The following is a 23,800-nucleotide window of genomic DNA, read 5'->3' as shown; positions in this document are numbered from 1 at the left end:
GCTGCTATGGGAAATAATAATCATCTCTTCTACATTTTGTGAGTCGGTTGGGAACAATTTCATATGTTAATACAGAGTGACAAACTCAGTAGGCTATTACAGAGGAACATACAGGTGTCTGAAGACTCAGAACAATTTGACCTCTATATAGCACATAAATAACAATAATGTGTATGTTCTCTTAAAGTACCCATTAGGATACCACACAAAGGCCCAACCAGGATATTTGAGAACAACTGGTGCATGGAGCGAAACAGGAGTGAAACTAGACACATTCAAGTGCATTTTCTTTTTCCATTTGCCCAGAGCCTAATCCAATTGAACAAATGGCCATACAGTACAAGTGATAGGCTACTGGAAAGCCCTCATCTCATAACATTAAAGTTTACCAAGATGCAAAGAAATAGAGAGAATAATTATGCACTGCAGTATTATTTTATCACAGAATCCAGGCATGTTAATATAGTGTGAGGTGGCATTAGTTACTGTTTAAATGAACAGTTACATAGATGCAAGCAACTGGTTTGAAGACAGGGATGCATGAGAGGTACACTACAGGTCACTTAGAAAGAAACCCTTTTGCAATTATGTAAGCATATAATGTAATCTGAAAACTGCTGCCCTGATTAAAAAAACAATACAACTGATGTCAGCTTGTACTCTGTCTATAATGAAGTGGAATGGAAATGTCTAAGTGACCCCAAACTTTTGACCAGTAGTGCATATGTAGATATTAAGATAAAAACGCATTTATGATTCATTTATAAGGCACATTTATACTTCTGGCACAGGAGGAAACAATCCAAAGAGTCCCATGACCTGGTTTGGCCTTGGGCACAGGGAATCATTCTTTAGAATATCAGTCTCAACGGCGGTGAATCAGCACATCTGCATCCTCTCACTCACACACATACCAACAACGAAACATTCTCCACCCACACAACAGTCTGATTGTGCTGATGAGTTTGGGGGATTTAAATGCTACATGGAATGTTCAATTCCTGACAGAACACAAATAGCTGGTTAATGCAAAGCAAAAAAAAATACAGACAAAGAAAAACATAACCCACTTCTTTGCATAATTCCATGTCTATCTCACAGGAAATGTACACAGAATTCTGTTTATAACTTGGGGACGACAGCAACAGAGGCCTTCTGATGTGTTTCCTTGAGCCAGCCGATGAGTATTTTGTTCAGTTCAGCTGGCCTGGAGATGACAGATATAAAGCACAGCATTACAGTCTAGTCCCGCTTCCATAGAACCAGCTCAGCTTGTTGGAACAAGTGCCAAGGAAATCTATCTCTGTGCTACGCCTGCTTGCTCAGCGTCAGACAGATATCCGCTTCACAGCTTTTAAACCAACAGGCAAGAGGTCTTTATGTCACAGAGGGGTTAAAGGGGGAACTTGTAGATCATGATGCACCATCTGACCCTAATGGCCTTTGACCCCCCTTTAACCTCTGATCTACTCCACTTATCTGGCAGGCAGTAAGCTGTTCTGCTTGGGTGGTCATGAGGTCACTGTCTTGTGCTTGGATTTGACCGAAAACATTTGAAATTCAACGACTGAATGGTCGTTGGAATTTCAAAGAAAAGTTAATAATACACTGAATGTGCGTTATCACTTAAAAGGCAGATTCTAAGCTCTAAATCCACCTCATCTAAATTTTAAATACATGCTTTCACTTAGATTTTCAATAGATTCTTCCTTTTTTCAACCAAGGTGCTTATTTCTTTCAACATGCCATTCAAACCATGGACTCTGTTTCTGTCTATAAAGAACCAAGTTTATAAATGTTTTGATGAGGGCTTTCAGATTGACACCATAGGAGCCCACAACCAGCATATTTTCATTTTACTGACTGACAAATTATTGGGCATGGGCAGTGGCGTCAGTTTGTTTTGAAACGTGATGGGGACAAAAACCATCAACTTACATGTGTTTTAAAAAGTGATAGTCATGTAAACCTATCAACATAGGCCGTGGGTGAAATTGAGGTGTAGGAATCTCTGAATTTTTGGAATTCTGGCAGGCAGCTAATTGGATGATTTTTACGCAATTTTGGACAGAAACTTTAAGCTAAAGATAGGCAAGCTGCCTATCCGTGAAACATAAAGACTATCATGGGACTTGGACATCACAATAAATGAGGCTACTCATAAATAAATCTGCTTTGATAACAGAGAGGATAGTTGTGAGGAAATAAATTTTGTGTATATGATCTAAAAACTACAACAAAGTAAACTTTCTAAGCAGCCTATCATAGGCTATTTCACATCATCATCAGTGCATGGAGTACTAGCCCGTGGTTCTCAAAGCTTGTTATAGGCTATTGCTGGTTGTGCTTTGGGGTAGAGTTAGTGATTCTAGACGGGGCGAGTGGCAATCACGAACCTGCTGATCCCGGAACAGGAGATTCCTTCACCTTTAGCTTCATCTCTCAAAAAAGTGTCTCATTCATAGCTTTTAAGCCATGCCAGATTGCAAGCTATATATGGTTCGTTTGCTCTATGCTCCTAAAACCACTTTAAATTATGTGTGTGCTTACACTCAAAACTTCATTTAGTATCTCTATCAAATAGTAGATTTCATGTTTGTGGCTTCTTGAAGTGTGGACTATAACTGCTCAATTGTATTCGAGCACAGCAGCCGTTTCAGTGTAGGCCAGGAGTGTAATACTGTGTTTCACAGCTATGGGCATGGGTGCACGTGGGATATTACAGAAGATATTCCCTCGCACGGACACAGGTCAGTAATTTACGCACTTTCAGAAGCAAGTATAGCCACTGACATTTCAAACTCAATCATCTCTACAAGGAAATTACTACATGCATTGATTAAATAAGAGCCTTGATTTGAACTCCACAGTAATTTAAATCTACAACTCAAAAGCAATCAGAGAAAAATCTAAGAATAAACAGAGCATAGGACTATACCTATGTATCTGAGCCTTAAAGAGTTTAGAGTTTGTAACCATGGCATGACCAGATTTATGAGGTATGTTTCAATTATTGATTTCTCAACATGTTTCAGAAGAATGTTGTGTACAATGGTGTCAAGATAAACCTTTTTTTTCTACGGAAAAGAGAAGTATACCGTACTATTCACAGAAAACTACTGCAGTTTCAACATACATCTCAGATAACAATCATCCTTTACATCCTTTCTCAGTTAAACAACTTATTTTTAAGAATGCTTGCAAAATCATCTCTAGCTTGAAATGCAGCACAATTTAGTAGTGCAGTAGTAGTAGAAGGCAGTGTAGTGCTTTGCCCCACCATTGCTAAAGAGAAAGTGTTAAAGGTCCTGAGCCTCTGGGAACTATTTCTATGTGTCATGGCTGATATGGCTGTCAGCTGCACTTGTGATGCCTTTCCTCACAGAAAGATGTGGTCGTGTGGGACCACTAGTAGTGAGATGACGGAGCCATTGAACAGTGTTTGAGGACCGCATTGGTTCACCTAAAGGCTCAGGTTCAAGGCTAGATAATGGCACATGGTGGATGTGAGTGTTATGGTCACTCCATTACCATCTGGTTGGCTGAGTGACTACTGAATCGGTTGTGGTTCACACCCTTGACCCCATTCTGTCTCACATGTGTGGGGCAGAGAAGAATATGACCAACAGCCCTGTGGGAACCTCATTCTTACCTCTCCATCTGGGTCCAGTGTCCACACTCCTCGATGTGACCACGGCTCAGATTGGGGATCTGACCGAAGCACACAATATACAAGGAGATTTTAGTAAAAATAGACTGTGTGTCACCAAGTGTTGGATGTGATTCAATAAGGTTGTACATGTCTAAATGCTACAATTGCTGGGAGACGTTGGTACTTTACCATGTTTTCCATTCCATGAGTGAAGGCAGGAAGAAGCACGGGGTCTTTTCCAGCGGTCACCATTAGAGCGGGCACCAGGATCTACGCAAATACAGGAAGCTGACACTTACCCAAAAAGAAAGGCTTGAACTACAGATCACTTACTGATATCATTTACATCAGAAATACAGAGCACATTGTTTGCACGTTGAAAACAGTTTCCAGATAAGGTATTTAAAGGTTACTTAAAGGATAATTATTTTACGAGCCTTCTGTGGTTAAGACTGGCATTTTGAGCACTTTAACAGCATCAACAGTCATATCAGTCCATAAAGGTTAGGCCTCACCTTTGACCTGGGCCGTGACAACATCCAGCGCCAGTTGCTCTCCACATTCCGATACCAGTTTAGGGGTCCCCTGAAATACACGCACACACACACAGACACAGACACCGCATGCACATGCATGAATTTCAAAACACAGGAACTCAATACTGTAAAAAGTGTTTCACCACCACACAAAAGAGAGCCTATTAGCTTAAGTCTTGAGCTTTGAGTTCGCTGCTACCTGAAGCCACTCTTGGTGAACTGCTGGACATAGTACTTCAGCGCTGCTTCAGAGAGCATGTGGCTCCTTGGAATCTCCTCTGGGAGTCCCACGAACAGCCCCCCTGCAGATTGCCGTCACCATGGCAACACAGAGGAACACAGCATCAGATGCACAGCTTGTCTTGAAACGGGTCATGTGCACTTTACATATGTGAAGAGCAGTGACAGAGGAAGAGACTAGGAAAAAAGAGAGCAGTGCAGGAAAGGCACCTGCTACGATCTACAATCACCTGCAGTTTTGAAATCCATAGCATACCATTTGTGAGAGTGTAATTTCACTGTGACTTTCTTTATAGGAACAATTAGGTTGGTAGAATTCACTCATCAGTGTAAAACACAGGTGTTGCTAGGCCAGAGTGAATGAAACTGTAATGTGCTAAGAGAATTACAGTAGGCGTTCTGCTACTGTGACCTTGAATTTCCCCTAGGGATCAATAAAGTATCTATCTATCTATCTATCACGTGTGAATGTGTGCCAGAGGTAACTGGGTTTTGTTTACAGATCATAGTATCAGGGTTAGGAGGTAACCTACCTCTACCGATCATAGAGGCCTCCACACCCTGACACTATCTCCACCCTATATCCTTCAACTCCATGAAAGAATTCAAATCTATCTTTTGGGTTAGGCTTTCATTCAATAACAACTAAGTGTTCCGTTCAATTTAGCTCCGCTCAGAAACACAACACAATGAGACTGAACTCTGAACGACTTCATTTGAACATCTGACAGAAAAATGTCTGCCAACATACATGTCTCCGCATGGATAGCATGTGTGAATATGAATCTGAAAGCCCAGCAGCCTACTGCACTGAAATATGCTGCATTACAAGTAGGTCTTTTTGACACTTTGTAATTTTAACAACTTGTGAGCTAAACTGGAACTCAAGCAAGGAAAAAGAACATTGACCCAATTTCAGCATGATTGACATATGCCTGTCACTCACAGTGGCTTGCATTTGATGGGTGTCAAGCATGTCTTATTATTCATTTCCACTGGACTGGCAGGAGGCATGCTGGGTTCACATTACAGTAATGGCATCTTCTCAAACTATAGAGGTACAATACATTCAACTCTGTGTGTGTGTGTGTGTTGGTTTTGCTCATGTTGGGAGCATTCTTCTCTGTAACTATTAACCACTCTGACATCCCAGTGAATGAATGACCGAGTGTTGTCTTGTCTGCACCTACCTCTTTCACAGACTTTGGATGTGCTAATAGGCGGCCGTTTACCCTGAAAAGATGCACAAAAACGATTCAGTGACTAGTAGCGCAGTGTTGAGTTAATGCATGACATAAATCTGCTTATTTAATATTTATTGCTCAAAATATTACATAAAATTCCCCAAAGTCCCGTCATGCCAGGCCTGCCTTAATTCTCAGGAGAAAATCCTAAATGCAACATCGTGGTCAATCTGCCGCTTTCCTTATCAAGTCCACTAAAAGCATTTGGCTCTGGGTTGTAAAGGACAACCTTTTAAATAGATTAAAAAGCAAGTCCAAACTCCTCTATCACAGAGGTGCTAAATGCTGCTGTATAAATGAATGAATATTCTTTTGGAGGTTTATCTTCGACAGAATCATTTTGCTGCAGACGCTTTATGTGCCAAGTGGCATTTAAGGTGCTTTGAGTGCGGGGGCGAAGGGCCACTGCAATTAGCCAGGGCCGTGACTCTGGCATTATCGCACACACGTACACGTACATCCACACACAGAATGACTCTAACTGCCCACACACACACATACGCGCACTCACACACACACACACACACTTCAAATCACGCATATGCAATCACACACTGTTCAAGCCACTGGCTTCATCCCTTTCACCCCCGCATTCATGGAGGTATCCCTGCTCTTGCCTGGCCTGTAGGAGAATGATGTGTTTGTCGGTCAGTCAGCTGTAACTCATTACCGATGCACACCCACACAAAAGGCATACACATTAAGCACACGCCCACTCTGACAAAGCACACATGTGCACTCTGACAAAGAAACACACTCACAGCACATACACAAATGCAAATACTTACAAGTGCACACATAGACACACACATACACACAAAGGTTACAGACAATGTCACAGCAGAAGATTCCTTCATCTAAATACCCGTTTCCACTGGTTGGCATGTTCATAATATGATATTCCTGCCCATTTGACCTGTGATCCATATATGTGCTAATATGAAAAACTGGAAGATCCTTCATCCTAACATTGTTACAATGATTTGAGATCACCCTGCCATTGTTGTAACCAACTGTGATAGATACAGATAGACGGTATCCTACAAGCAGATTAGATTATAAAATGGCAATGATGCAACCACAATACACTCTATTAATTAATCATCAGCCATTGTCCCTATTTGGGGTGGTGCATTAGACCTGTTTCTGCAGGGCAAAGTTGGAGAGACATACTGTAATAAAAGCAATGACACAGCATAAAAAACTTTAAGAAAGCACTTCTCCAACTGTGTTCATGACTATTTATAATCTGTACTTCATGTGAACCTTCTTCTTTAGAATTCAGTACTGTGGAACCTTACCCCAGAATTGCTATGGTGCATAACTCACAGCCTTTTGTGTTGCATTGAACCATTACAGCCTCCTGTCATTTCTTAACTGACAGAGGGTTCTTTTGATGGCACAATTCACATACAACTTACCTCTTCATCACTTGCAGAAAAGAAGATTTTGAAGGTTCGCGCCAGGTCCTTCTGCATTTCAGCCTCTGCCACACCCTGCACAGAAACACCACAGAACAAAACAAAACAAAATCAAACAATTGCCAACACACACAAACAAAACCACACAAAGACCAAGGGTCAACAATTAGTCCAATTGGTCAGGGCATCCTTCACAATAGTAGTAATAGTAATAATACCGTAATTTAGGATCAGTGTAGGCTATGGCACTCACAGGCTTCTGGAAGTAGATTTGGTAGTCAAAAATGGGCATGGCTTTGAGCCCCTCCATAGGGTTTTTGTTGGGGTCCACCGGGAAGAGAGGGGTGTTGAGGGAGGCTACTGCCCTGGGGAGCACATCAAATCAAAGGGATCTTTTTTTAAGTATATTTTTTTGGCTTTTTATGCCTTTAATGTGACAGTGGAGAACGACAGGAAGTGAGTGGGAGAGAGAGTTGGGGTGGGATCCAGAAAGGACCACAGGGCGGGAATCAAACCCAGGTCGCCGGCGTACGGTGCAGGTGCCCCAGCCAGTTGCGTCACGGCTGGGGCCAAATGAAAGGGATCTTGACAATTAACCCTTACCAACCACCCGATGGCAGCCAGCATCCACACACACACAGACACATAGATACACAGATACACACACACACACACAGTGGTGTGAACTCTTATCCAGGTAATTCAGGATGTGTAATTGAGTGGGCTACTGAGTGGGATGGAACAGTTGGTCAAAATCCCCAGCACATCTCTCTGTGAGTTGGGCCATAATCAGGGGGTTAAAAACGCTTAAGGAGAAATCCAGGGCACACAGAGCACGCTACAGCACACACACACACACACACGATGCTGATGCTGTGACTGACAGGTGAGTGTAAGCTAAGTTGATTGTGGATGTGAGGAAGGTGCTGCTTCTTGTCGTGCCTTATCCTGCTGTCGAGAGGAATTATGGGTCATGGGAAGCTGAAAAAAGGGATGTAGGCAAGGCTGTAGCCATGGAGTAAACAAAAATATTTATTTTTAAGATTGATGTTTAATAGAAGGCAACTGTTTTTTTTTTCGTGTTTTCATGTGTCATTCTATGTAATGCCATTGAGGGTTAAAAAATTACAACCATAACTACAATCATATGAACATAAATGTATGCATTGATATAGAAAAGAAGTCCAGATACTGTATTGTGGCCAAAGTTGAGCAAATATTCAAAAACTTGGGTGTGCAACATTTGCATTTCTGGTCTGCTTCCTGGGTATGCCTTTGGGAGGCTATGTTGCTATGGCTCCATGTGATTATGTAGCCTAAACAATTTGCGGAAATAACCAATCTGTATCAGCATTACTGTGCAAGGCAAGCCAGTGTTTTCCCGGCAATGCTGTTTCAGGTTTTTCCACTTAACTTCACTTAATCTCACCTCTGCACTCCCTTTCCCTGTCAGTTATTTAACCATTTAGCATACCATTTAACCATTTAGCATACCATTCATACCACTGGACAAAAGTGAGTGATACTATGGTAGCATAACAAGGCATGCATATGGTGGGGGGGGTCCTACTTTTGAGCATTGTTGAATATGGGCCAGGGGTGGGGTGGTCTTCCTCAAAGTATATTATGATTACAGCCTTGGATGTAGGTACCAAGGAAAGACCATGGGCCAATTCCCTACCTCACTCGCTCAGGATGGCACTGCACCATGTTCCAGACGAGGGCACCACCCCAGTCATGGCCAATCAGTGTCACTTGAGGAATTCCCTAAATGACAAAAACAGAGGAAACCATTATGGCAGCATATACAACATTTCTCTCACCTTGGCAGTCGGTCGGCCTTTGGGAGAAAATACAGTAGGTGTGACTTAAAGCATATACTTAAAGCAGATCAATGGGATATTAGAGATAAGAGGCAGTAAACTACTGATGGAGTAGATATATAGGAGGTCTTTAATATTCCCTTCACCACTCCTCCATCACTGTATTTGATTGCCCAGTAGCATCAGCAGCCAGTGAGCATAAGTGCAGCAATCTAACCAGCTGTCATCACAACTGTTGTTGAAAGCTTATTCAACGGCCCTCTTCATTACATGACTCAATCAGCCAGTAAATTACAGCAGGTAATTACGGGATCCTGTAACAATCACCACTGACAGTAAGTTGACTGAATCTATTCTCCATTGACTCTGAAAGCAATTCCATGCCTTCTCAAAGCTGCCTGCCTGTGCTGATAGAATGTCAATGGGGCACATCCGACAGACACATAGGGCGTTTCCTTGGAAAACTGATTACGTAGCATGACAACAGTAGACCTCTGCTAATCTACTATGAGGGAAAGCTAAACACATTCTAAAGGGTTGAGGAGTTATTACAAAGCAATTAATAATTAGTTTTCTCAAAGTTAACTTGGAGAAAACTAGATTACATTACATTACATTTAGCAGACACTTCTTGACCAAAGTGACTTACATATGTCAGCTATATTACAAGGGATCACATTGTCCCCGGAGCAACTTGGGGTTAAGTGCCTTGGGGCACAACGGTGGAAGCCGGGAGTTGAACCGACAACTTTCAGGCTACTGCGCGCTAGCCCAGCTCCTTAACCACTACACTACCACCGCCCCCAAAGCGTGATTGTAACGCAGAACGTTACAAAATATGACAGCCGCCCAGTCCTGCACATTCGCTCCGCAAAAATAAATCACGCTTGTCAATTTGTCTCCATCTCCTAGTCCAATCCCTACTCTTGCAGCTTTTGTGTATGTAAATGAGTGTGTGTGTGTGTGTGTGTGAGATTTTAAACTAACAAAGACCAACATAGAGTTTGCTCTGTGAAGATAGTGACATCTGCTGCAACCCATTTGGACTTCTTTATTTGGTGGAAGAGTGACAGGGAAACACAATTAGACCACAAACATGTTGAAATGCAGAACCTGCTGAAGGCAGCATCAGCTCTCTATTGCTACTCACTGTTTATTCAGCAGTTTGTACTGAAATACACATGAATAACCATCCGAAAACCTCACTGGGCTGATCATCTTCTCCCTATTGAAAAAGCCAAATGCTGACACTCAGATTCTTCAGTATACTCTTCAGTTTCTCTGAAACTTCCTCAGTAGTGCAGAGAGCAGAGTGTGCTTCACAGGCATCCACAAGTGTGCTCTTTATTTTCTCTCCTGTGCTTAACTCCCATTTTTACTGCGGGTGATTAGATTCAATACAAATGTTCATTTTGAGGAAATAATTTGATTCAGGTTTTTATTCATTCGGGGCTCTTTATGTATTACGGTAAAATGCATACACAAAACCAGTAAAGCCTTTCATAGAAAAAAAGAGTCATAGAAAATAAAACCACACCAGAGTCAATGAACCTACTGTACACATCGTCTCCACTATTGAAGTCTAACTTTGCCTTGCTACTGCTCCTAAGTTTTCTATGAATGTGTGTCTGCCATCTACACCCGTTGGACAGTTTAAAGGAAAAGAAACAGCTTTCCCTGCTGTTTAATTTTCCTTCATCATGGTGATGATGAGGATCATTTTATATTATCCTCATTGATTTTACATTGGGAGTAACTAAAAACTGCGTGAAATCTGGCCACTGTTTATACTTGTATACCAGTAACATAGATGATAATTCAAGACAGCTTTAATCAACTAATCAAATGGCACTAAGACAAAGAAAGATTAAGGGAACAGAAGACTGGACTCACCAATTTATCCATGAATGTCACCACATCCTAAAAATGAGAAGAAGATATGTTAGACGTATGAGTAAAAATAATGTGGCAGCGAAATACCAGATAAAAATAATAGGGCTCCTTTAATATTAAAAGATATGTATGGATGGTCCGCGTAACGCTTTGCAGTGTTGTGTTCTATTTGCAGAATTCACATGAAAAAAATAAATAAAAAAAAATAGGCTTAAAAATCTGTTATCCATTCTTTAGGACGGCACAGTTATTGATGCTTATTTTGATTTTCAATTGAGCACCGGGGGGAGAACACCATCTAGCTGGGCCAGGCTAGATGGTGGACAAAAGCGCCGCCTTAAGTTGTTCGAACACAGCACTGCAAAACGTTACACGGACCATGGATACAGTTGTGGTGCAGTGTGTATATGTTGTCGCTATCCTTGCCTGACAAAGCGCTTCTTGGGAATATTCCTCAATTGCTGTAAACACAGATAAACATAAAATGACTTTAAACAACTTCATGGAAATACACATACATACACACACACACACACACACATCCCAATAAACAAAAGCATCTGAACACTACTTACATCATTATTCATTTGGGGAAAATAATGAATTAAAGGCATCAAGTGCATTTTCTTTTTTTTTTGCGTAGTATTTGTATCTTACACAACTTACATTTGCACAATTGCCGCCGTAAAGGAATTTGTGATTCTACGGATTGCAAGGCTGGTTCTCCATAGACGGACAAGCTTACAGAATGTTTGTGATTGTCCCTATTACAATTTAGTTTACTGTCAAAATGACTTCAAAGCTGTTTTATCAGAGTAACACTTGGTAATAGTAAACTTGCAGAGGATGCCTTTAAATGACATGACACTTTATTTAATTCATTCATTCACTACACTGACTGACCAGCTTGAATGATGTAAATGGGAGATTGGCAGAGATTGTGATGAACAAGGAGAGGGAGGAGTGATTTTGCATGTGAGGAGCAAGGAAAAAGAAAATAACAGATGTACCTTCTGGTGCAGAAGAGTCCCCATATCCCTTCAGATCTGGAACCAACACTCTAAATCCAGCATCTGCCAGGGCAGGGATCTGACACACACACACACACACACACACACACACACACACACACACACACACACACACACACACACACACACACACACACACACACACACACACACACACACACACACACACACACACACGGTAAGCTTCAAATAGCACACATCCATACAGTGTTTCAAATGAGATGTTTCAAATGAAACAGAATAATCATAGCATGTTATTGGCTTTAATACTCACCTGGTATCTCCACGAGTACCAGCTCTCTGGGAAGCCATGACAGAACAGGATGGGTGGTCCGTCCCCCATTTCCACAAAGTGGATCTTAACCCCAGGCTGAGAGAGAGAGAGAGAGAGAGAGAGATTCATTTCCAGACTGCTGCTAGGCAACACAGCTTAAAGCTGCTGTTCATTTTCTCTTCCTTTGTTTAAGGACTTTGTAAACAACTCCTTGTGCCAGGCTGGGTCCATTCTGGAGAGGAAGCAACAAATGCAGGGGCTAAGCTGGACCAGGAAGCAATTAGTGTGAACTTAAAACTGGACCCAATTTGGGCAGGCTTCAGTGAACTGCCCTGTTTCAATAAAGTTAGGGTGTGTTCAATTTTTGAAAATTGTATTCCCTTTTACGAGCTCTATTAGTGGCTGTAGACATCCTATAGCAATGCTGTCTGGACTATGCTGTACCAAGTTTGCTGTATACTTGCTTTTAACTTTAGTTTGTAGCTGGCAGACAAACTTTTTATCACCCTTTGTTCAGTCACATCTTGGGTTGGTATGTACAGTATATCATGCAATTTATAATACTATAAAATAATATGATTTGGTACAAAATAATAATATAAAATTATGAAATAAAAATGGTAGCAAATGAAATAATATGAAAATCTGTACATCTGTATGGTAGGGTGTAACTAAAAGCTGAAACCTTGATGTTGACAAATCCATGAGTGACCTCTTCAGGATTACAAGCAGCAGGGAGTCCATCTTTTGTGCTGTTAACCTGCAGAAAAACAGCATTAAACACAGGCCACAGGCCTCAAACAATTACTGTCGCAACAACAACAAAACAAGCATGCTTGATATAGCTAGGGTTAGCCATAAAGTCACTTTCTTCATGCTTCCTGATCATGGTTGCCCAGTTTAACAACATAGCTGTGGCTGGCACCACCGCTACAGATACGTTTTACCCAGAGCATATGACGCTGGTTTTACCATGCTTCTTCTTCTCCTCCTTCTGACTGACTACAGATACGTTTTACCATGCTACTTCTTCTCCTTCTGACTAACTGAGTTTATAGGAACTGACAACTTTCTATCCATTCAGGGTCATGTAAAGCCTGGTTGGTGTGAACTGAATCCAGATTCTCTGTCAGATTTGGAATATCTTTTGATAATCTAGGCCACATGTTCTCCTTTCACACGCAAGCTAATTATATTCTGCCAAAGGTCTCAGGGGCAGATCTACGTATATTTGCGAACGCAGTGTTATCAGCGCCATGGCCAAACCGCAGAAAGAGCCCACTGTACCTCTTCATTTTACATGCTATTTATCAAACCTGTAGCTCATCAGGTAATCAGCGCCTTTCTCTGCCCCCTACTGCAATTTGCACTGCTCACAACTGAACTGCATGATTCAATCACAAGCGCAGTTGAACGGAGTCAACTGATGACAACATTAAAGGGAATCAAACGTTTAGCGGTCATGAAATAATACAATACATGATAAAAAATATGTCAACAAGCAGAGAGATAATGCACGCTTCTCTTACTGACGCATTTAACTGCATTTTGGATTAACACCTGCTTTTACAAGGCGGAAATATTTCACCGCAAAACAGACGTGTGCTTTCATGGGCAGTTTTCGTACAGGGGAATACCTAATTAGGCGCATTTTACGCTTCTCCTCCCATCTTTTTACACAAAACTTCCACTTTCCCCTGACCCTCCTATGAATGCACAAATTGCCATTCTCAGCCCCTGCGACACAAAGTCTGTGCAGTCTGTACATTCGACTATGTTTTACAAATTTTGCTAGCTTTGCTAGCTAATTTTATGCCCCGACATTGTCTTCCAGGCAGCGCTGCCACCGCTGACTTAAAGGCACCTAATCCTAAACCTAACCCCAACCCTAATCCTAACCTTAACCCATGCCTAGCCCTTGTGCCTTCTAGGTAGCGCTGCCTTGAAGGCAATGTTGGGGTCATAAAACACCAAGAAACATTTTGCTATGAAATGAGAGAATAAACTTCAGTTTTGTCTGATAACCTCATCGGAATAAGCTATAAACTAAACTTAGTATGGATTGGAATAGGAATGTTTTCACATATCTGCGCTTTCTCACACAGACCATGACACACTCATATTGTGTGCAGAATGCAGATGTTGCAGATGTTACCTCCACTCCAGTGTGTGTCTGCAGCTGGCTGAGAACGGCACTCGGGTCCTTCACCAGGACAGCGGCCATCCCCAGGCCCTCTGCGGCCTTCACACTCTCCTCTTCAGTGTCCACCCACACCGCCTGATAAGAGCACAGCCACAGTCAGGTTCAGGTCTGTACACTGTCCACACTGATGGTGGACGCTTTCATCCAAAGAGACTTCCAAAATGAGGAACAAAGCTATAATGCAGAGGAGACATCAAGTAAAAATGCTATAAATACTATATCAATTAATACTACTATACAGAGGAGACCTTTGGTTTACAAATACTACAACAATAAATAATACTACCAGAGGATAAGAGTGCAGATGTTTAAGTACTAGTCAAGTTTTGGGGCAGCCGTGGCCTACTGGATAGCGCTTCGGACTTGTAACCGGAGGGTTGCCGGTTCGAACCCCGAACAGTAGGCACGGCTGAAGTGCCCTTGAGCAAGGCACCTAACCCCTCACTGCTCCCCGTGCGCTGCTGTTGTTGCAGGCAGCTCACTGCGCCGGGATTAGTGTGTGCTTCACCTCACTGTGTGCTGAGTGTGTTTCACTAATTCACGGATTAGGATAAAGGCAGAGACCAAATTTCCCTCACAGGATCAAAAGAGTATATATACTTATACTTATAATAAGTGTACTGAAAGAGATGCTGGCAGAAGGAGAAAGACATGAAGGGAGAAGGAGGGAATATGTACTGTAAGTGCATGATAAGTGCATGTTAGGTGTAATGGAGAAAGTAGGAGGAGGGAATTGGTAAGTGTATGGTAAGTGCATGTTAAGTATGATGGATTGTTAAGAGAGGAGGTACTCTCCAAAACAAGTTGGGTCTTCAAGAGCTTTTTGAAGATAGAGAGGTATACCCCTGCTCTGGTAGCACCACCATCGGGGAACTACTAATGAAAATAGTCTGGATTGCCGTGTGTGTAAGGGCAGTCGTGCCAAACAACATTATTTGGAGAAACATAGCGGCCGAGGGTTAACATACGCCTTTATGAGAGCATTTAAGTAATTGGGAGTAGACTCAGCCAGCACTTTGTTTTACTTGGTGGACTTGTGCAGGTAGACTTGAACATGTTCCCTCACGGGATCAAAAAAGTATATATACTTATACTATGTTTACCTGAGAATGTCACACATGTAAAGGGCTGAACACAACGGCTGATGCTTCAGCAAAAGCCTCTGCTGTTACAGTGTTAGTTTGATTGAATGCGGCTGTTCTCGCATTGACTGACTGCACCTGGCCATGTGGTAGTACATGTTTGTATTTTGCTTTTCTTTTTTTTCTTGTGTGCTGTATTGCATTTTTTTTTTTTTTTTCAAAATTGCTTACATGTTTACTGTTACTGATAAAAACCCATCAAAGACAGAAGAGCTGAATTTAGAGCATGGTGTGCATGGTATATCCAAAAATAAAAATATGACTAACGAGTTTACGATGTGAGTGAATGTTGCAGGAGATACGAGGTATTTTGCATGAGCAGTAGTTGGATTTGTGTTTTGAAAAAAAAAGAGACAGACATAAAATATGTGTACATGGCTAAGCGCTTGTAAAAAAAAACGTGCAGTGTAACATAATATTGGTTGTGCGTGTGCACTGCAACATTGCATGTGACGTTTATGAAATCTTACAGCCTGGCCAGGTTTAGGCCAGGTTTAGCTAAAATTATTTTGCTTTCTTTGTCTTTTGTTGTGGTTTATTTTGTATTGAAATAAACATACACACTTTATACATTTGAATACCTGTATTTATGCATGTTTACAGTAGTATATGTAGCCTATGATAAAACTATATTGCAAACTGATATGCCTGGCACACACCGTAAAAGTCCTGGCAGGAAGTGATTACATCAACGTTTTTTGGTATATCCAGTTTTTAATATTTTTTTTCCTAAGTGTTTAAAACTTAGTGTTAACTAATAATTGTTGCAAACTGGTACTACGAACAAAATATTAGTGCATTCCTGGATCTACATCCTTATGCATGCTTCCTGCCAGGACTTTTACGGGCTTTTCCCAAATCACGGAAGTAACGTCGACGCAGCGGTATAGTAGCAGATAGTAGCATCCATCAGGCAAGTCTTATTTAAATAAACTCCTGGTGTATTTACAAACTTTTCAATGCCTCGTTTTATGAGTAAAGAACATACTGTAGAAGTTTCGTACCATTCAGGGCATTAATAGTGGGGTAATTTACGAGATAAAAGTTGGTACCATTACGACTGCAGAAACTCATTAGTTTCTGACAGCGCTACTCGACCAGGGTTCGACCAAGGGAAAACAGGTTCTGGGAGGGTGTTTGGCTCGGGGTCATGGTGCAAAGGACCCTAGGGTGAAATTACTCCGAACCATCGCTTTAATGCTCCAATGTGAATTAATATTAAAGGAACCGTGTGTAAGATTGTGGCCAAAACTGGTACTGCAATCACTTTCAAATAGACCTCTCCAGAATAAGTCCCGCCTCCGTAACTTCCGTATCCATCCAAATTCCGGGCGTCGATTGTCTATGGGAAATAACATGACGTTTCGAAATATCATACCGGTCAAACATCTGTAGGTAGCGAAGTAGAAAAAGCTGGTGGGCAGATTGGCCTACACACTTCTGCCATCTAGTTTCCACTGGATTTTTTGATTGTCGGTGCCGTTTAAGTAGTATATTATAGACTATACTACTTAAACGGCACCGAAAACCAAAAAATCCGAAACACTACTGACTTTGTGATTAGTAGATAGGTGGAGGGTGGCGCATCAGGCCAAAACACAACATGACAACATCAACATCAGTTGAGGGCTGCAACTTCACTTTTTAAATGACAATATCCTGGCTGGACTAAGTGTCAGTGATATAAGTATTTGAAATTAACATGATTTCTTAATGTCTAGTGACATATCAGGGCCATTTTATGATTAATTGAAATACATTTCTTACATATGGTTCCTTAAACTTGGACCTTTATATAGACTTTCACAGAAATACCTAATGGCTTGAATGTGAAACTACTGTTTTTGTTAAAGAGCTAGATGGGGTTTTTTTTCTACAATTTTATAAAGGAGACAACGAGGAGGAGAGGACCGTGTAACCGTGGTGATTAGAATGCTGACGGTCCTCCTTGTTCCCAGGGTACCTGCTGTGGCGTGAGGCTAAGTTTCTCCAAGGCTGCATTGAACATGGCCGGCTCAGGCACACAGGCCCCTGTGAAGCAGGACCGCAGCACCAGGTCAAAGTGGCCTTCCAGGACAGACAGGATCTGGGCCATGTGATGGCGATGAGGGGTGTCGTCGACCCACAGGTTAGCCAGCACACCTGTGAGAACTCCTACAATTGAGGACACAGGACAAGCATGAACAACTGTGTGAACCTAAAGAGCTACAAATGTTTAGTAGTTTACGGTCATGCTGAAGGCTATAAGGGACCATATGATGTCACGGATCTGGGCTTTACTGAATTGAAAAAATATATATTTCTGCATCTGTTGCACTGTAAATGTATACATTTTTATAAGACATAATAATCATGACAATGAATAAACAAAAATCAATTGACTTCACTGCTTCCATATCTAGCTTGTCTGATGAGTTTTATAAATTGAGTTAAGTTAGCTAAATATGCTTTTAGTTATTTTTTAAAAACCAATTCAACATTTTGCATTGCATTTCTGTAGCATTGTACTGATAAACCATCAGTTCAATGGCAGCCTACGTGCAGCTCACCTTGATGATGGAGGGCTGCAGCAGCCTCCAGTATGGGCCTGTGGAAGTCCACACCTTGGATCTCCTCAAAGAGCTTCACTAGGGAGAACTCAGCTGGCAATGGCAGCCCCTGAGCAGAGGCCTCCTTCTTACAGGCCTCCTCCAGCTCAGTAAACATCTGAAGACATGTACATTCACACACACACACACACACACACACACACACACACACACACACACACACGCACACACACACACAGGTTAAACTACCTGTTAACTCTGATTATCTTGACATCTCGGCAGCAGACATTGTACATAGTTCAATAAAGGCTTGCATTTACACAGTTCACAGTTCAATGCTGCAACTGACCATAACCACAGGAGCTAGATGTTATCCTGGATAGAGGCTCTGATTGCATAAGCTTCAATTACGTTCACATCTACTGATTTGGCAGACCCTTATATCCTACAACGGCCTCCAAGTGAGAAAGACCAAAATACTGCTTAACATTCCCCAAAAAGAAAAAAAGAAATGGGTAAAGGTCATAAAGGTCAAGCTCATTTGTTGTATCCCCTCACCTGCTGTAAAGTCAGCTTTCCTCTCTCCGCTCGAACTAAGGCATTCTCAGTCCCATCTGCATCCGCAGCAAGGGCCTTTGATATGAAATCACTGAAAAGTATTGAGGTTATTACATTGGACTGATCATATACTAGCAGTTTCATGGCAGTCTTTCGGTCAAGCATTTTGTATTTTTCCTGCAAACATTTGCAATTATTGTTTAGACCAAAGCTTCAAAACCGAATTTTCATGTAATAATACCTTGAACACATTTTTTGGTTGGCAATTTGTTTGCAATCTGGAACACACTTATTGGAAAATACAACTCAATGTTTCTTACACTAGACACTCAAAAATGAAATCTGTTGTAATCATTGGAAAAACACTTCTATTCAAAATGGAAATACATTTAATTGGAAATACCCAGACACATACCTGAAAACACTTACACAGAAAAACTGAACACCAATCAGTCAGTTCTTGTTTGTGCGTTTGAGTGTGTGTGCATGCAGTATATAGTTATTTTGCAAAGGGTACTTAATTCCTTAATCCGTCCGTGGTTACAGCTCCAGTCTCAACATACCCCCTGAAGCCTAATACCCAGGACTCCCACTCCTCAGGGCCAGTTTGTGTCATTACCAGAGGTGGAAAGTAACGAAATACATTTACTCACGTTACTGTATTGAGTAGTTTTTCTGTGTATTTTGTATTTTTTAAGTAGTTTATATAATCGGTATTTTAAATTTTACTTGATTACTTTTTGAGTGAAGTATTGTACTTCGCTACATAAAAATCCCATCCGTTACTTGAGTAAAAAAAAAAAGTTAAGACTAACGAAAACAGAAAGGGAGAGAAAAAAAATCGCACCCTAAACCGCTAGCCTAGTGATAATGATCAGCATGTACTGTAGCCTACAACAGGACATGAATCAAGCTGACGCCATGCAGTCTTTCTGAAAGTGATGGAGATGGAGCTGGATCACAAGATGCATCAGATTAGCCTAACCTATGAAAGTGTATTTTCTGCTATTCCAATGGGTTGTCTCAGTTCGTTTTAGCACCAATGATTGCGGAGATATTCAAGCAAACACCATGGGATTTCGTGTTTTGACGTTTGTGCTCACCTTTCTTTGGAAAGAAGTTTATTAGCAGTTGTTTCCCCTCATTTTGATGTCTCTCTTTTTCCTGTTTTGGCCTTTGTTTTTAGTTACCTGACTTGGCTTTCTTGGAGAAAGACATTGCACCAGCAGCACAACAATAAGCGGTAAAATAAATATATGGTGGAAATAAGTATTGAACGCTTATTTTTTTTTTTCAGTAATTAGCCTAAACTTCCAGTGAGTCTATTCGAAATTTTCACCACACATTATATTAACACACATATAAAAAATCTAAACATAAGAGTTTTGTGTATTAAAGAGGAATGACACAGGAAAAAAAGTATTGAACGTGCCTACTGAAATTTCTAGTAATTCTTTGTGGAAAAGCCTTTGTTTGTAAAGACAGCTTCAAGACATTTCCTGTATGACAAAACGTATTAGTCGCAGTATCAGGTGTGATTTTGGTCCATTGTTCTAAACAGATTCCAGGGGTCCCTCTTGTAAATCCTGATCTTTAGTTCCAGATTACTTCCAGAACTGTTTAATTGAATTTAATTGAATTGGCTGCCTTCAAGTCTTTCTGGAGCTTTCTCCGAGTGGTCCTTGGCTCTTGGAATTGACTATCCTTCTGACTCCCTGGTCAGAAATATTGCGAGGAGATCCTGTGCCCTGTGCCGGTTGATGATGCAGTGATGTTTCTTCCACTTGGAGATAATGGCTCCCATGCTGCTTACTGGAAGATTCTGAAGTTTTGAAATGCATCTGTAACCAGTTTCATTGATATGTTTTGCAACAATAAGGTTGCAAAGGTCTTGGGAGAGCTTTTTGCTTTTATCCATCATGAAATGTTTCTTGTGTGACACCTTGGTAATGAAAAACCTTTTTATAGCCCATCAATATGTAAGCTACTAATCAAGCTTATATTAATTTGCGCAGATAGAAAGGATAACTACTCTCTAACTACTAGATTCCAGCTCGTTCCTTCCCTTTCCTTGCCTTAGTGCTTTTTCTTAGCGTGTTCAATACTTTTTCCCTGTGTTATTCCACTTCATTACACATGACTCTACTTATGGAGTTGTTTGGATTTTTTATGTGTGGATTACCTGACTTATTACTAATGCCTGATGAAAATGTTGTGCCCCCTGTATTCCACTTTTCAAGGGCCCTCTCCTCCATTGTCCTATACTTCCCACTTTCCCCCCTAGTTCGACGGCCTTTAATCTGCTGAACCTTCTGCTCGTTTCCAAATATAAAAAAAACTCTCTGCAACTCAACATTGGCCTGCCTGCCTCAGCTGCCTGTGAGGGGCTTTTCAGTTGTGCTGGATTACTGTTCACTGCAAAGCGACCCAAGGATGAGTGCAACTAACTTTGAAAATCAACTACTGCTCAAACTGTTCTGGTAACCCCCCCCCCCCCCCCAAAAAAAAAGTAACTACTAACTTTTACTTAAAGTACATTTTAAATGAACTACTTTTTACTTTTACTTGAGTACATTTTCAGATCGGTATTTTAACTTGTACTTGAGTAATATTTTATCAAGGTATTGGTACTTTTACTTGAGTACAATATTTTCATACTTTTTCCACCTCTGGTCATTACCTGCCTGCATACACTTTTCACTGCAACACCTGCCTTACATCTACCTTATAGTCTAATCACTTCAATAAGATCAATCCTTTTCTTTATATGGGCATGATGAAGGCCGGAATGGTGTGATAGGTCAACACTGCCTCCTGACCAGGTTCCTTAAAGGTTTTTACCAACTCAGACCCCTAAGTATACGTGTTTTCCCCTGGCTCTGGAGCCTGGCTTTATTACACGATCTGATTTTGTTTGTAAGCAAATGAGCGCATAATGAGATTCTCGTTTGCATATTTAAACATTAAAATAGAAAAAAATGCAATCAATTTTTTCTCATCTTAACATAATCAACTGATAAAGTTTCATCGTGATATCTATTATTTACATTTTTTTACCCTATTCATCTGTAGTGTCTCACCTTAATAATTTTATGTTATTGTATGTTAATTATGCAAATTGCAACTTTTAGCAACCAAGTTGAATTCCATCCACTAGGCCTATAGATGACGTTTTCTGCAATAAAACTTTAGGGTACTCAACATTTCTGGGTTCAAGAAAATGCAACTAGACAGAGGTTTAGTAGGCTACTACAAATAGACCTCATGTAAGCCATTGCACCGGTACAATTTCACAGTTTTGTACTTGCCCCCTTTCTCCCCATTTCAAGGGTGGATACAGAAACACAATGCAATATTTCCCCTGTTGATTAGTCTGAGAGGATACAAGCGATGCAGATAAGGTTGTGAAATTGAAAAAAGGAAATGACAATGAAAATAGTAGAGTAACAACCGCAGTGTTTTATAAAGCACATCAGAGTGTTGCTGCTGACTTGAAAGAGTAGGCTAGGCCTAATTCAAATGGTGCTGCAAGAATTACATTTTGAAACAGAATTGTTAGATGTCCATTTACTTGCAATTTGCAAAGATGTGAGTTCTTTATATCCAACTGATACATGTCTTAATTGGCTAATTAACTTGCCCTTTTATGTTTTTATTTATTCTTTGTTTCTGTAAAGCACACTGAATTACCCCTGTGTATAGAATTTGCTGTAGGCTATATAAACCTGCCTTGCCTTTGACACAGATAGTTATCCAGTTTTGACACAATGAGCCAAATTCAGCAAAAATCAGCAAAAACAGAAGGGTTTATAAAGCACAGTGTGTTGCTACTGATTTTGGAAAGTAGATTAATTCAAATGGTGCATATAGCCTAAACTATGTTGTTGCATGAATTACACTTTTAGATTTTGACTGCCGTTTCGCTTTGAAACAGATGTGAGTCGTTTATCTCGAAGTGTTATTTGCCTATTATTTGGCATGTGCTATAGAGTTTTGACACCATGAGCCAAATTCTGGAAAAACATGCAGGCCAAAACTATCGGTTAAAGCTGTAAACTGAGACACATTATTCCTTAGGACTCCAGAAACAAATACAGTTATTGTTGTTACCGCTTACCTGGGAAGACCGAGAGATTTCTCGTATTTCAGAAAAGACTGGGACGGGCGAGTTTTCAGGACACCACCCCATAAGTTAAAAAGCACAGCTTTCTTTAGCGCCATCGGACTGCAGTCGTGGGAGAAAAAGAGAAACAATATATTGTGTCGAGTCGACTACTGTATTTTATAGTATGCTGGGACGTCCCAGTTTTTGACAGGCCTACCACAGATTCACACAGCTGGAGCCAGAGGCAACCCTCGCTGAAAAGTTGCGAAGTATCATAGACATTACGTAAACAGCTCCCTTCGTATAAGCAATCCACCACCCGCAGCCTAAACTATGTTCAAATGATAACACACAAAGGCTATGGTCACTGATCACATAAACACATAATACACACAAACATATAATTTGATGAAGGATTACTTGGCCTGATACGTATTTTACTATAGCCTAAATAGGTTAGCGTACGAACAAAAGAGAAACCAGAACACATAGCAATCACTGACAATTTGCCTCCCCCTAGCGTGCATGTGGCCAAACTTTTTCACATGAATTACAAAGTTTTATGGTAAAATTATTGATCATCCAGAGACGACGCATAACCTAGGCTATGGTAGCCAATGACTAAGGTGCGTCTTAGAAGTGAATCATTACTGTTGAGAAGTAAAACAACGGATCGGGCATAGAAGTCGACTCGTTTATTTTAAAGACCAATAAATAGAAATGTTTACAGAACTTAAGACCTGGAATCTTTTCAGTCAAGGTCTTTTAGACCTTGAATAATTTTTGAATGAACAACGAAGACAATACCCATGTGACCGTCGTCAAACCATTTGTCATGATGGCATGCTTCGCCCCTGCCCGTCTTGACCGAAGAAACATCGGATCACCATATGCCTCCAACTGTTACCGCGAGAGAGCATCTTCAACACACTGCGCCCTATGAGCGAGTAGAAATGGCCATCATGAAATGGATATAAAGTTACAGTTTCATAAAAGGCAAACTTTCCGTTTTGACGTTTGCGGTCAGCTGTGATATGGAAGGAGCTTTACTTGTGTTCTTGAGGATCACTTTGCTTGGCTGCCTAACATTAACCAAGAGCTGTAAGTAGCCTAGCTCATTACAGGTTGT

General features: G+C 40.9%; 1 protein-coding gene across 1 annotated transcript; it reads right to left on the bottom strand.

Annotated features, from left to right (window-relative positions):
* Positions 1 to 416: 416 nt before the first annotated feature.
* Positions 417 to 23,044, bottom strand: ephx2 (epoxide hydrolase 2, cytoplasmic). Its single transcript, XM_076299285.1, has 20 exons — positions 22,889 to 23,044; positions 22,684 to 22,791; positions 18,567 to 18,657; positions 18,009 to 18,165; positions 17,423 to 17,613; positions 14,270 to 14,392; positions 12,800 to 12,874; positions 12,115 to 12,210; positions 11,820 to 11,898; positions 11,236 to 11,270; positions 10,810 to 10,836; positions 8,775 to 8,860; positions 7,347 to 7,458; positions 7,094 to 7,168; positions 5,619 to 5,661; positions 4,388 to 4,490; positions 4,168 to 4,237; positions 3,842 to 3,922; positions 3,653 to 3,711; positions 417 to 1,207 (listed from the first exon to the last, which is right to left on the bottom strand). Exons 1-20 carry the CDS (start codon positions 22,951 to 22,953, stop codon positions 1,123 to 1,125), a joined length of 1,761 nt encoding a protein of 586 aa, XP_076155400.1. The 5' UTR covers positions 22,954 to 23,044; the 3' UTR covers positions 417 to 1,122.
* Between the last annotated feature and the right edge of the window lie 756 nt (positions 23,045 to 23,800).

Source organism: Alosa pseudoharengus, unplaced genomic scaffold (assembly GCF_046254945.1).
Source record: "Alosa pseudoharengus isolate Yale_2024_CS ecotype anadromous, Long Island Sound unplaced genomic scaffold, YU_APseudo_1.1 YU_APseudo_1.1_scf_22, whole genome shotgun sequence".
Classification (NCBI taxonomy): domain Eukaryota; kingdom Metazoa; phylum Chordata; class Actinopteri; order Clupeiformes; family Clupeidae; genus Alosa; species Alosa pseudoharengus.
The sequence above is the reverse complement of the archived record's forward strand: the minus strand, read 5'-3'. Positions and strand labels throughout refer to the sequence as shown.

What these genes read in the sequence shown, in the direction of transcription:
- ephx2 (XM_076299285.1), bottom strand. Translation starts at nt 22,953, where the DNA reads ATGTCTATGATACTTCGCAACTTTTCAGCGAGGGTTGCCTCTGGCTCC. An exon ending in GAAAGCTGACTTTACAGCAG is followed by an intron (nt 18,166 to 18,566) that starts GTGAGGGGATAC and finishes ACATGTCTTCAG; the next exon opens with ATGTTTACTGAGCTGGAGGA. An exon ending in CCCAAGAAGCGCTTTGTCAG is followed by an intron (nt 10,837 to 11,235) that starts GCAAGGATAGCG and finishes TCTCATTTTTAG; the next exon opens with GATGTGGTGACATTCATGGA.